The sequence below is a fragment of the Eretmochelys imbricata genome, chromosome 16, assembly GCF_965152235.1.
Source record: "Eretmochelys imbricata isolate rEreImb1 chromosome 16, rEreImb1.hap1, whole genome shotgun sequence".
Lineage (NCBI taxonomy): Eukaryota > Metazoa > Chordata > Testudines > Cheloniidae > Eretmochelys > Eretmochelys imbricata.
In genome coordinates, this window is record NC_135587.1 from 17,985,657 (window position 1) to 18,000,558 (window position 14,902).

Below are 14,902 nucleotides of genomic sequence, written 5' to 3' on the forward strand. Positions count from 1 at the left end.
TATTATAAATAATATAAATTAAACTTAAAGAGACACCACCAAAAATTAGCAGCAGATGTTAAAAAATAATTTCACATGTTAACACCATCATCTCAATTTATTACAACTGAAATAATTTCTTAAATCAAATGTACTTTTCACCACTTGAACTATTAGCACTCAGCTTGGGCAGTGAAATCAGACAGGTCAAATTATTATCCCCATTTATCAGACAGGAAAACTGAGGAACAGAGCAGTGAAGTGACTTGCTCAAGTTCAGACAGGGAATCAGAGGAGGTAACAGGAACCGGATCTCTTCACTTCTTGTCCTGTGCTTTAGCTGCAATATCATCCTTTCTCCTTTATTTAAGGTAGAATTCACACCCACATCCGCCCAAAGCCCAAGAAATCAGATTTGATGTGAACCATTACGCAGGCATTAAGGAGATATAACATTTACACATCCCAATCTGCAGGCAGACCAGGGCGTTGCAATGCAGTCCCTCTAAAGTGGTTACTCCAGCTTTCTGCAGAGGGCAGTCCACCCCTCCACAATACAGATGTGATGCCCCTTTGCCTGCACACAAAGTTTTGCCTCAAAATGGGACCTTGTACTCAGTACCAAAAATGAATTTCATCCAGCAGGGAGAAAAGCATCTCAATGACCTAGAGCATAAGATGTGTTCTACTGTGGATGTTTGGGAGAAAAGAAACTGACCATTTGCAGTGTTGAATATGTCGGAAAATGACATGCACTAATAACATCACCACAGTAAAATGGACACTTACATATTCTACTCATGATTTATTTTTAAAGTTTCAATCTAAAAAACCTAAAAGGATACAAACAAATGTCTTCTTTCTTGAAAAAACAAAACAAAAGGCAAAAATACCCTCAAACAGCACAAACCCACCACTACAATTTTGAAATATTCAAAGGAATACCAAGCCACACCATGGATTAAAAAAAAGAGAAACTAAACAAATCTAAAGAGCAATGAGCACTGAAGAAAATATGCACTCTTTCATTATTTTCTTAAATTATACAGGAAAACTCATAGTAATGGAAACCTACTTCCCATAGCTAATGAAGCAACAGAGCAAAAGAAAGAAAATCCTTTTGCTCCCTTAAGTCCTTGTTATAGCCAGATAAGTGTTAGACTGAACGTCTTAAAAAAAGAAGCATTTACAGATCTATGAAATACCACAGGAGTGCTGCAGCATTACTCAATTTCTATGTGATGCAGTATCTGAAATCTACCTCTCTTATGTCTCCTGAGTCTAAATCTGCTAAACTTTGTCTAAATTTCTCTCTGTTAGTTGTTTAGCTGAACAAGTGCTTGTCACTGTACTCCCAATAACTTTCTGAGGTGGTAAGGAAGCTGAAAGAACATATCTTTGTATGAAAAAAGACATTTTAATACTGTATTGCATTAGCTAGCAATCATTGTCATCTCCCACATAAATCTGAAGCTCTATCACTATGGGGTACAAAGATTTTAGAATTATTTCAGCTAAACATACCTCAGTGACTTTTGTAGGAGGAAATCCGGGCATTCTAATTACACAAGAAAATAGAGTAGACTACTTAAAATTCCCTAATTAGTCCGATTTCACTCATATGCCATCCTGCAGTTATCTGAGGACAATAAAAAAAGGCTCCAGTAACTGCAAGCCATATTTTGCCACTCCCAGTGTTTGCTTTATCAAATTAGGATGAACCACTGAATAAGGTCACACAGGTGCTAAAAAATCAGTTTTTCCCTTGAGAGTTACCGAGGAGAGAAAACAGAAATAGGTTCCACGGTGTTTTAGCAGTATGTTAGGATCCTAGGCATTGTAAATGTGATCTGTTCAGTCATACATGTGAAACTGAGTCCTGTACCCACAGTGGGCCAGATCCTAAGATGGTGTAAATGAGCATAACACCTCCGACATCAATACAGCTATGCCAATTTACACCAGTTGAGGACCTGACCCAGTCTATCTCCATTCCTAGTTTAATATTCTTTGGAATCCAAACTAAACAACATATTACAAGCTTTCTGGTGCCAGGGCAGTTTAGAAGCATTACAGCTCAAAAGCAAATACTTGGCAATGAACAAAAGATAGAGGATGATCTTTTTAACAAGATGCAACACACTTTATAAGATTCACATACAATTATACAAATGCCAAAGTCCCTTAAAGCAGATCGCATACAATTTAATGGCTAAAAGTTTAAGTAAGAAATCATAGCTCAGTGAATAGCTGCGTGTAACAAATATATTTTAAGTCACTAAACAAATACATAATAAATAAACCCTATATAAATAGTTAGCTTTTTGGATCTTATTTCCAAGGTCTCTGAATTCTGAGGTACCAATAGTCCCTAATTAGAATATATTATCCATCTACTTGACACTTCAGTGAAATGTCTATTCTACCACAGAGTTGGAGCTTTGTTCAGAGCAGGTTTATTGATATTCTGATGCATTCCCTCTCCATACCCCCAGTGGCTTGGTTCTGTTTTATCACACATCAAAAAGGCCGTATGCTCAGGGCACCCCATGCACAGCTCAGAGCTGGAGGTCTGAACAGCTGCAAGTAGTATGGTATCACAGGAGGGACAAGCTCCAAGCAGATGTCACAGATAAAAAAAGAAAAAGACAGTAAAAAGGGAGTGTGGCTTGGGAACTAAGCAAGAGGTAGCAACATACAGCAGAGCAAGACCTGACTTAAAATATGCCTATCGTGCTTTATGCAAACACTGGTCTTTTCTGCCCTCCTGACTATCATTAAAGTGTAATTAGTAACTTCACTTGATAAGAATGTGTTTCTTTATGAAGCCATCTATTTTCTCTTCTTGATAACAATAACCTCCAGGCATCCAAGCATGGGCAGCACATCCTCACGTCTAGCCGTGAATAAAAGCTAGGATCCTGAGGATTCCATAATGCTTCATTCTGGGGCCATCATCTGCTCCCCACAACTGGACCCTCAAATCCCCTCCAACTTAAAGAGAGTGATAAATGCAGCATTCAGCTCTTGCCTTAAGGTCAGGTAAAGTGCTCCTTGGAGACCTATCTCACTGTGTAAATCAGCAGCAATGAGGTATTTGTACAGATATCACCTAACTCCTTCAAATTCAAGCAATCTGAAGCAGACAAAACCCAAGGTCATTCTCAAACATGGGTGTCCTTTGCTACAGTGCAGTATTGCTATCAACCTATCTGTGACTGACACCTTCCACCCAAATAATAGTTACACTGACACTCAGCTTTCTTTTGTTAGTGTTTGGCCTGAGCATCCTCAAAACTCATTACAAAAATAGAAAGCTATTTACACAGATAGGGTTAGAATGAGGCAAAGAGTGAAGAAATGCAGAAAATCAACACTCAATCACATTAGACTTGAGAAAGAATTCTCAGCCACAGGCCCACAGCTTTGGAATGCCCTTTCACAAAAGATTAGAAAGCCCACAAATCTTGTTGCCTTCAGAACAAAATGTCTCCACCATTGTTTTCCCACAACATTCAGATTTTTTAAAAATGTATTATATGCCCTTCCCTCCCATCCAAAGAAAGGAGAGGTAACCAAACAACAAAAAATTATCAATGAATATAGTCCCCTGTGGACCCAAGTCTGTTAGATACCGGGGCATGGAGTGCAGTATAAATAGTGAGATAAGCAGACAGACTTAAAGGTGACATAATAATTCTTACAAGAATAGGAGCATCCGGACTGATGTAGGCTGCATGACCTTTACCGACTGAAACTCTCCCATGACCATACCTCTTGCCAATACAATGCACTGTCTCAGGCCTTTTGATGGCATCTCTATAAGCTTCGATTGTACAATCTTTTCTGCAGTGAACTACTCCTTTATTCATTCTGTACTGGGCCCATCCTCTTCCTCCATCCCTATGAACTAGGGGGAACAAGACCAAAGGGAATCGGGGAGGATACCTCTAGCAAAGATGCCACAATAATCACTATGCAGAGGGCAGTATATGTGACAGTATCTACTGACAAGCTGATTCCTGCAATTTGTCGGTATTAGGAGTGTGACACTAGACCCCATATTCTTCATAGAGATACTGTTATCTCCATTCTATGAATATGGCATAACTCAGATGTGTTTTATGCAAGATGGGTCTTTTGAGATATCATTGGAAAGATTATGATTTGCTGAATATGATTATCCTATCTGTATGCATGTATCGTTTATGTATCTAAACTTAGGAATATTGTCTATGTATCAATTACAAAAGTGTTTGTACCTGGGGAACGCCCACAAGACAGAATGCAATCAGTCTGGATGGGCCATAGGGGAAAACAATAGGACTTTGAAGATGCTAATCTCCCACCTTTCTGAGAAGCTTCCTGGAATGCAACAAATGTCCTTAGACTCGTGGCTGATTTGACACTGCAGGGCCATGTGATCATGTCACCTGGTACTGGACGCCATCATAGAATACCTGTATTTTCAACTAAGAGGGGTGGGAATCCCACTGAAAGACAAAGTAAATCCCGTCATATGTAAATCCTATTTAAGACAGGGAAATGAGTTAATCAGGTTTCATTCTTCACTGAATCCCTGCCCAGGATGACTGCTGAAAACATCTTAGAAACAAGGACAAAAGTGGGGGAGGAAGAAGAGCTGAGCCCAGGCTGGAAAAGGTGTCTGGCCTATGAAAGAAATGCCTAAAACAACATTTAGGGTGAGAAATTACTATCTGTAACCAGTTTCTTTAGTATATTAAGCTTAGTTTGTGTGTTTGTTTTATTTGCTCAGTAATCTGCTTTGATTTGTTGGCTATCCTTTATAATCACTTAAAATCTATCTTTTTAAAATCTAATAAACTTAGTTTTGTTTTCTCTAAAACCAGTTTGTGGAATTCATAACTGGGAAGCAAAAAGCTGTGCATATCTTACTCCATATTGAGGGAGGGGACGAATTTCATGAGCTTACACTGTATAGTTCTCTGTCCAGCGCAAGACAATACAATTTGGGGTTTACACTCCAGAGGGGGTGTGCACTTGAGTGCTAAGCAATTCCTTAGCTGAAGCCTTCCCATGCAGTGCTGATTTCAATGTCTGTGTCTTTCTGCAGCTGGAGCTGCACCTGTGTGTGTGCTGGAGGAGGCCTGAGGGCCTGGCTCAGCAGGACAGTGTAAGGAAGCCCAGGCTGGTGGAACAGGCAGCCTCAGGGATACTCCAGTACATGAGGTGGCACCCCAGACAGGGGTGAAACGGGGGCAACCCGTCACAAGGAGGACTAGAGGTTGGAGGAGGTCACACTTTGTCAATCTCTCTATTGGACAGGAAAGTCTTTTCCCACATAAAAAGCATTTTGGTAGCCTCAGTACTGAATAAGAAGCCGTGTCCTGTTTAGACAAATAAATTAATGTTAATGGGTCAAATTCTCCCCTCTGTTACACTAACACAGTACGCTATCAACTTGCATGGGGTTGCACAGATGAAACAGGAGGCAGGATTTGGCCCATGATTACATGATCTCATCCACCAAACAATAACCAAAGAAAGTTCCTGTAGCCAATGCAAGTGTGAGTTCATCACTTTTTACACCCAACCACCAGCAATCTTTTCTTTCACATCAATGAAAGCCTCTTCAACTCTCCCAAACTGCTTAGTATCAACAAGTAAAATACCCCAATTACTAAGGCTAAGGCTAAGTTCCCAAATGATCTTGAGACTGGTACATAAGGTTCAACTGCCACTCTCTCAAAAAGCCATTCCTAAGGGTGCAAATTCACCACCGACCAACCTCTACACTAGACTTCTCCAGTTCTATAAATTCATTCCACAACATTACATCCCAACAGCACCAAGAATTAGGTAATAGCCAGAGGAGCTATAGACACCATGTACTAACCCTATAAGATGAAACATCCTCATATCAGCTTCACAGGTCCCTTGTTCTAACATAATGCCTGCAATAAGTTTTCTGTGTATGCTGTAAGACCTACCTGCCTGATCCCTTGCAGTCCTAACTACATTTGTATTAGAGGAACACACACATACAATCTCAGCAGAGCTGTTGATCAATAAAATTGTACTCCTTAGAGGATGCCTGTGACATCTATAAACCTGTGAGTGTCAAAACAATGGCACAAAAATTCTGTATTCCTACTGTCAGTGGGATGAAAGCTGTGCAATTAATGCCAGCCCAATGACACCACAAGGAGAAATAAAACAAACAGCTGGTGGTACTATGTTAGTCCAGCACACTGCTCCTGCAATCTAGTAACATCTTCAGTATAAAATACTGAATTGTGTTATGAGCAATATAGCATAAATCTATAGAAAGAATTCAAAAATCTACAGTCCACAATATTAATTGTATTAGACTTCACTTAAAAAGCGTAATAAAAATGCACTGATCCTCTTTCATATGGAAATTAAGCATGCGCAAGTAGAGGACATCCTACGTTTAGTGGCTGTTGATTACTGCACCATTATACATTCTTTCTAGAGCCCAGTGAACTTATTCACATCTAACTCAACTAGTAGCAAGCACTCCCTTTTTACTTAACTTGGCTTTTTTGGAGATGTCTGTAAGTTTTTATTGCCCCAAATGTCCCGTCACTGCAAGCACTGGTTCAGTTCTACTGGCAGTAACAACAATGGGAGTGACAGGGTTCCAGGCAGTTGCTGGCATTTTAAGCATCATGATGTCCTACTCAGAGCAGGTCTACATGCTTAAAATGTCAGCAGCTGGAAGTGCCTTTTCTTGACTCAAGCTCCGATCATTGCCACCACTAGTGGACCTTAAACAGCATTAGCAACTGTGGAAAATATGGGGCAAAAAAGTGTAGTGTGCACAGGACCTTTGGAGAAGAGTGGAATTTGTCTGCATATTGAAGAATGTCGACACTTATCTTAATAGCACCACAATGAACATGTAAGAAACTTAGCAGTTAAAAATGTGTGTGCTTCAGCAAGAGAGAATATGGTTTCTGTGAGGGATGGGAGTACATTACAGAAGGTTTAGAAATACTATGGTGCTTTTCAAAAACTCCTAAACTGAAGAATTATTCACCAGTAAACAGAATCTGCTTTGAAGGCCTTGTCTGCACATAACCTCTTTCTCTAAAATTTCCCACCATTTCTACCACCAATCACCTCCACTACTGGCGACAACAATGGAAGCACTAATGTACACAATGTACCAGCAGCTATCATTTCAGTAGGTCTGCTCTGACCATGGTTAAAAAACATGCTTTTAAAAACGCTAGTGGCAGCCTGTAACCTTGTCTACGCTAGCGACCCCATTGCTTCCACCAGCAGTGGAGTTCCACCAGTGGTAGTTATGGTGGCAAATCTGAGTAAAAATAAAAACCTAGCATAGACACTCCTTTCTTTGATAATGCAAGGACAGCGTGTCTAGTGGTTAGCAGTCAGAACTCCTGGGTTTCATTCTGGGCTTTGCTGTGTTTTGTAATTATTTTTATTTCAGTGGGTTTGGCCTCTGAGAACAAGCAAGCAGTTCCATCTAGCACTTTATAGCCATCAGGTGTCTTACCTCTCAGTCTCCTGGTCTAGCCATTAAATCATACTCCCTGCCTTCTAAGTGAGAATTGTGTCACTATTATTAGGGGGCATGATAAGCATGCTGATTTTACTCATCTAGAGAAATATTAAAATGTTCATATCCAATTGTGAGGGCAACAATCGTACAATAAACTGAATCATTCCTTGCCATAGAATTGCCACAGATCTTTGACAGTCTCATAGCACTACCTCGATGTAAAATTTTGGTTGTTTCTATTGCCCCATTCTGCTCGGTTTCAATTATACCCACAACTGACAATATTGGTTTCACTTGAGTTCAGCAGTTGCTAAACCACATATCACATAATTGTACAAGACTGTGTACTGTATAGTTGTGTTTTTAAACACATTCTACAGTTACACAGAAAGGCTTAATTCCAGAGTGTATTTAGTACATTTATGCAAATACAGTAAATACCACCAGATATTTGGCCTGAAGGGATAAACATCTATCACCATTTAAAAAAAAAAAAAGGCAGATCATCTTAAAAAAAGCTCTAAGAGAAACTAGGCAGACCCAAATAATTCAAGCATAATGATTTGCAATGCATAAGTTTAATTCTACTTTGCAAATTCAAAATGAACAGATAAATTATGGATTAAGGCATACAGTATTTTGTACAGGAAAACTGACAACCACTTCCCAGACATTTAGGTTTTTTCCCCAATCTCTTTACTAATTTCTTTCTAACAATTCAAAATGATTGTTTCAAATCTCCCAGTGGTTGAGAGATGGAGAGTGTGCCAGGACATTCTAAAATGCAAAGAAAATAGGCCATTTAAAAAAGGAGGGGGAGGGGAAGTCTTATACATAATGAACTCAAAAGCTATTCCATAGTTTTTTCTGTCCTGGACTCATACCACTATACCATGAGGATTCAAAGGGGAAATAACAGCTAGATTTAGGGAAGGAGCATTAGCTTGAACTAATAAAGTTGTGCCTTTCATCATAGATGATGTAATTTAGATATCTGGGGCCTGATTCATCATTATGCTACTCCAGTTTTATGCAGCTGTAACCCCATTGATTTCAAGGGAGGTACACTGGCATAAATCTGGATTAATGTAATGGTGAATCAGGTACTTGGTCTATGAATTTCCTTTTGTAAAGTTATGGTATATATTTGTTTGGGGTTTTTGAATACATGGTAACTTGGAAAAAAATCTTATTGAAATGTTACAAAGCATACCCTGATTTTTTGGATGACTCCAGTCTCCTTAGTAAATACATATTTAGCTAAATATATATTAAGGTATTTTAAAATAACTTTATTTGTAAAATATGTAGCAATAATTTAATAGATTCACAGATTCCAAGGGAAGAAGCAACCATTTTGATCATCTAGTCTAACCTCATATAACAGGCCATAGAACTTCTCCAAAATAATTCCACTTGAACACCTTTTAGAAAAACATCCGATTTTGATTTAAAAATTGCCAATCATGGAGAATTCACAAAGACCCTTGATAAATTGTTCCAGTGGTTAATTATCCTCACTGTTAAAAATGTACGCCTTCTTTCCAGTCTGAATTTGTCTAGCTTCAACTTCCAGTCATTGGACTGTGTTATATCTTTATCCGCTAGATTGAAAAGCGCTTTATTAAATATTTTTCCCCATATAGGAATTTACAGACTGTGATTTGTTTATTCCTTTGATGCCTTCTCTTTAGATTTGAATGAAATTACTTAAGGAGTAAGACACAACATAACGCAAATAATGGTACCACCGTTTGGCCTTTTGTGAACTGCAAATATGTAACCATAGTGTATTAATGCCGTTTTTTGCATTTGGTTTCCTTTTTTTTTTTTTTTTTAATTTCCACCTTGTCATTTAAATGGTTGCATGTAAACTTTTAAGTTCAGATTTAATGGTGGTAATGGGTTGAGCAATGGGACAGCGCACACTTCAGCTGTTGCTCGGCTGGACAGCATTTTCTGCTACTGGACAGTACCACACCACTTATGTGGTCATAGCTATGTACTTGCAACAAAAATAGATAGAAGAGTTACACTACTTGTGCCACAAAATCTACAATCTTAAAGCACAAGGTAGTGGCCCAAGTATGTGGTGGCCCATGGTTTGGTCTCACCTGTGATGATGGGACCATGACATGTTACAATCTTATTCCAGCCCCGGATGTTTAAATGTGGTTGGTTTTGTAAAATAAACAAGGCCTCTATTTTTCCTCTTAAAACAAAAGCCTAGAATTTGCAGAACATTGCAAAATGCAGTACAAATCATGGAAACACTACAGATTCATGGGCTACATGACATTTTTGGCACCTGCAATTATCTGTTAAGGCTGTTTTAGGAGAGGATTTTTCAGTATTTCAATAAGACATTATCTCAACATTAGCTACTGTCTTGCTTTATTCAATGAACAAGCCAGGCAGTGATGTCAAAAAGGGACAAGGTTTTATTAAATGGCAAACCTCACAACATCCCTGTCATGGCAGGCATTGCCATCTGCAGGTGGGTAAACTGAGGCACAGTTCAGCTGATACACCACAGACTGCGTGAACCTAATGTAGACTGTGGTCTGTACAGTGCTTTTAGAAAAGTGCACCATATACTGCATAGTCTGTGTTATGGCATAATTCAAAAAGAGGCTTTATACCCAACAGACTGTTATGGCTCTAACAATCTTAATAATGGACTGATTATTGACTCAATAACCATAACAGCTTCTGCAGATCTAAAGGAAATACACAAGAGGGGGTTGGGCTTTCCTTTAGTCCAGATTCAAACCACTCAGTTTGCCCAGTATTAATCTACTTCAGAAGTTCCAGTTTAGGACACCCTCCTTACATTTATGCAAAGCCCACAGGAAAGAATTTCTTGCACCCATGGGCATATTCGAGCCTATTCATTTGCCCATTTCTGCAACCTAATAATTAACTTATTAATGATTACTGGGAAGAGTATATGTTCAAATACAGCATTTCTTAGCATGGAGAGGGAAAAAAAGATATGATGAGAAACAGAGGAGATTGAAATGAAATGATAAACGTTAGGGCTCTTTCTCCCCACCTACAAGGGAAGTTAAAACTCTAAACCAATATATTGATTTTTACGTATTTTCTGTTTATCTGTTTTGTCCACTGTAACTGCCAGTTGCCCCAGGCAATCAACAAAGCTATGCTTGTTCAGCCTTTGATCATCTCACTGCTATACGATTAGCATATGCATACTCTCATCCTCCCCTTCATCCTGCTAGTAAAGCTCCAAACTCCCTCCACGGATGTTCAAGAAAGCAATCCGCTCCTCAGTCCCTGTTGATTTGCTCCCATTCCCTCCTCTGCTCAGGACTTGGAATGCTAACTACTGTGTGTGAGTCCTGTAAGTGCTTATCCACTGGCCCTCCAAGGAGCAATTCTTACTTGTTTGATGCAGTCCACATTTGACAGACGCTCCTGGATCAGATTGGCCCACAGTGCATTGGGAATTTTCTAAAGAAAGAACAAAACAAAAAATAAAACAAAAAAAGAAAGGCTGAATATTCACAATGGAGTTCAAAAGGAATTTTATCACTCAGGCACTCTGGCTAATGGTGGACTGAAATGCCTTCTTAAAATACATCAATCAATCAAACTGAGACCCCCAAATCATTAGCACAACATATATGTTGAGTTAAAAAGAACACAGAAATTCATTTTAAAAATAAACGAAATGACTTTTTACTTGCTAAGGTCTGAGTTCATGGTTCTGCTTTTCACCTACCAGGCTTAAACATGTCATGAACATGTAAACAGCCCCGAGATCCACACTCCTACTATTGTGTTAGGCCACAATCCTGCAAGTGAAAAAAAATCTTATGATCATAAGAAGTCCCACTGACTTCAGAAGAATTCTGGTCTACGTGCTGTTTTACAGGACAAGGTCTGTGGCATTAGTGATGTTATCAGCTATAACATGGGACATGAAGAACCCTGAACTCAGCACTGGCAATCAGGGAGAACATGATTTTCAAATACTGTATCTTATATCTCTGTATTTTTTACATATATACACTGCTAATTTCCTGTGTTCTTAAAACAGTCCTTCATATTTTTTCCCAAAAGCATTTCTCCTTTTAAATTAGGGGAAACAATTTACAAATATATCAGAGGAAAACAAATACAAATACTGTAGGTTCACTAATAAGAGAAGTGGGAGACAGGAAATTCACAATGATTCTAAAAAGCTACTTAACGTTTTTTTAATAACAAGGAAAAAAGATGAAAAGTGTACAGACAGTAAGAAAAAATGAAGAATGCATTAACAAAAACGATCTATACTAATTCAACGGGTCTGGATGGTCTGCAACACGGGTTACTAAATGAATTATTTGCTAACAAGTGTACTGAGCTACTGACATTGTTATGAAGCCAAGGAAAACTGGAGAAACACCTGAATACTGGGGGAGAGGAGGAGAGACACAAATAGGACACTAACTTTTCAAAAAAAGAGGAAAGGACAATCCTGGTAATTACTCACTGAAAGAACCTAACTTAAATCACTGTTCAAATAACCAAACAACTCTCCAAGAGGAAAATAATCCGTAAACACCTACAGGATGATGGAACTACAAGCAATAACTAGCATGGGTTTATAAAAATCAAATCATGCCACACAAACATGGTCGCTTTCTTCAATTAAATGTTAAAACTTAGAGGGAAAACATAATGCAGGATCCTTGACTCAAAGAAATTGGATATAGAAAAAAAAAATCTATTAAGCCACCTAGTGCATCCTCTGATAAGCCAGGACTGTTCCCTACCATATTTTGTTTAGAGCTTAACTCAGTGTAATTTTTAATGTTCTGAGCAATATGGCTTCCACAACTTCCCTTAGGAAAATATTCAACGGTCTTGTAGCTCTTGCTGTCAGGAAAGTTTTCTTGATAATCAATTTGAATTTCCCTTTCTTTATTTTATCACAATACTCCTAATTAATAACTCTTTGTATCTCCCTAAATAATTTGTGGTGTGTACGCCACATATCGGCAGACAATTATCATGTCCCACCCCAGAAAGCTGTAGTTGTTAGTCAGACAAATTAAACATTAACAAAAGCTTTTCATCTTTCTTCATAATTAAACCCCTTCAGCCCCCATTCCTTTCAGTTACTCTTTTCTGTATTCTATCCAACTTGTCAATATCTTTACTTTCTGGCAATATTTCATAAGCAAATATCTTCCATGTCAGATAGCAGAAGAGATTATATTATTCTAGATGTTTAGTGATTTTTTCCCCTAATATTTGTTCCATTGTTTTACTAGGTTCACTTGGCAGCTATTGTCAGAAACACCCTTCTTTCTTTTTCTGAAGGCTGTATCACAGCTGTATTTCTCCATTATTTTAGTACCTCCCATTTCTCCATGGCTTTTCAAAAATAATGAATAATGGTTTGGTAAATTCATTAGCTAATTACTCTAATACCATAAAGGAGTATCATTCTATCAATGTTAAGATAACTATTAATTATTAAATTACTAGAGCAGTTGGCTCTTTTTCTTTTTACTTAAAAGTCTTAGCTGACTGAGTATCCTCATAAAGGCAATGTACATTGGATACTTCTTTTTCTTTGGAACTTAACATATTAAGCCTTATTTAGGTCATCCAGACTGGTGGATCTTAAAATCCCTTTCTACCACTTCTTATTCGCTAGGGGCCTGATCCTAAAATGAGCTTTGCATAGGCGGACCCCCAAGGGCCCACACAGAGTTCATTGCAGGATAAGTACCTTAATTTTGCAGTTTTCCAGAATGTACCTTGCAGAAGTCTAAAACGCTCTACTGCTCAGCAAAACCATTAATTACTCTGCTAAATTGAAGCAGCTCATGGTCCATGGTACCAAGCTCCCCTATTAATTTTCACAATCTCATTGAGTTCCCCATTATTGTTAAGAACTAGATCCAGGATTACTTCTCTAGTTGGATATTCTACTTTCTGACTCAAAGTTATCCTCCACCTAACTCAGAAAACTCTTTGATTATGTGCATTTGATGTTTGTTGTTCCAAATAAACATTTACATCACTTGTGGGTTTCCCCATTCCTTGCTTTCACCACACAATCTGATGGGTGTAAACCTGAAGAAGGTTTCGTTTGGGGTTTTTTTGTTTCGTTTTTTGGTCTTCTTGTTTAGGATAACGTAGTGGGTATAACTAGATGAAAGTGAACAACAGAAAATTTGGCTGAACATCAGGAAAGATTCCCTAACAATGATCTCTGTTAGACCATGGAAAATTTCCAAAGGAAATGGTGAAAGCTCCATCATGCAAGTCATTTAAAATTAGATGGACAAAGCATTTAAGAATATACTACAGAGAACAATGCTGCCCCTGCTGGGGAATAGCCAAGATGACCCAATTAGGTCTTTGTTATCTCTAATGTCTCCAATTCTCAATCATTTTCCTAATATCAGCCATTCACGAAACAGCATTCAAGCAGGTAAAAGAGAAAAAGTGAAAGAAATTGCTCTGTTTCTTGAAAGTCAGTCAGTCCCATAGGGTGGTGCGTCAAAGCCTCCTGCAGCCCTTCATTGTTGGAGCCTGAGTCTGTGGCTTTGAGTCTGTCACCTTCCAAAGGTGCGTCATGCTGCTATCAGAAACAGCTAGTGTCTTACTGACTTCTTTGATGTGTCATGTCAAGAAAGGCTAGCAACTGCCAGGGGGTCCACTCTGCTGAGCCCTGCCAAATCAATTTAAACCAAAATTATTCTAACTTCTTTCACTGCAGTGGTAATCTTAGTCCTCTCTTTTGACCAGAATTTGCTGGAGAAAAATAATCAAGGGCATATGTATCGGTGCTGCACTTTATCAGCACTCAAGCCAGATCTTTCTGAAGACTATGGCTCAATTCCAGTTTAGTTTCCTGGTCAGTGAAGTTTTCACTAAACAGTAGTCTACAAAATCACCACTCTGTTTAATATTTTAATAGGGCATATTCAATCACTTTAGACCAGATCACTACACTATTGTATTGTATTGCCCTGAATACAAGGGATGCTGTAATTGACTCTAGCCACTAGGCCGCGCTGTCCTGAATGCAAAGGCCGCTGTAATTGATTCTGGCCATTGGGCTGCACTGCCCTGACCCCAAGGGCAGCCATATTGTCTCTGACCTCTGGGCCGTGCTGCTTTCAGCCTAAAGACTGTCTGGTAGACTGTAACTGTGGTGGTATCACAACCCCACCATGCCCCAAAGGAGGATGGGGTGTGCGTACCATGCGACTCATACATACAGACATTTTCTATTTGTTCTTTTGTAGTGCTTTGTCCTGGAACAGATCTGATTACTGGGCATGCAAAGATAAGGATGCCTCTGTTTTTCTTCTCTTCTTTATTTCTCCTTTAAACACACAGAGAGACTATGCAGGTGCT

The 14,902-nt window shown here is 38.7% G+C and overlaps 1 protein-coding gene across 1 annotated transcript in view; it reads right to left on the reverse strand.

The window, feature by feature from the left end:
* The window catches only part of AK8 (adenylate kinase 8), a 108,380-nt gene that overhangs the window by 74,103 nt on the left and 19,375 nt on the right, over positions 1–14,902 (reverse strand). The window contains 1 exon segment of the mRNA XM_077836168.1: positions 10,919–10,987. Coding sequence (XP_077692294.1) covers positions 10,919–10,987 — 69 coding nt within the window.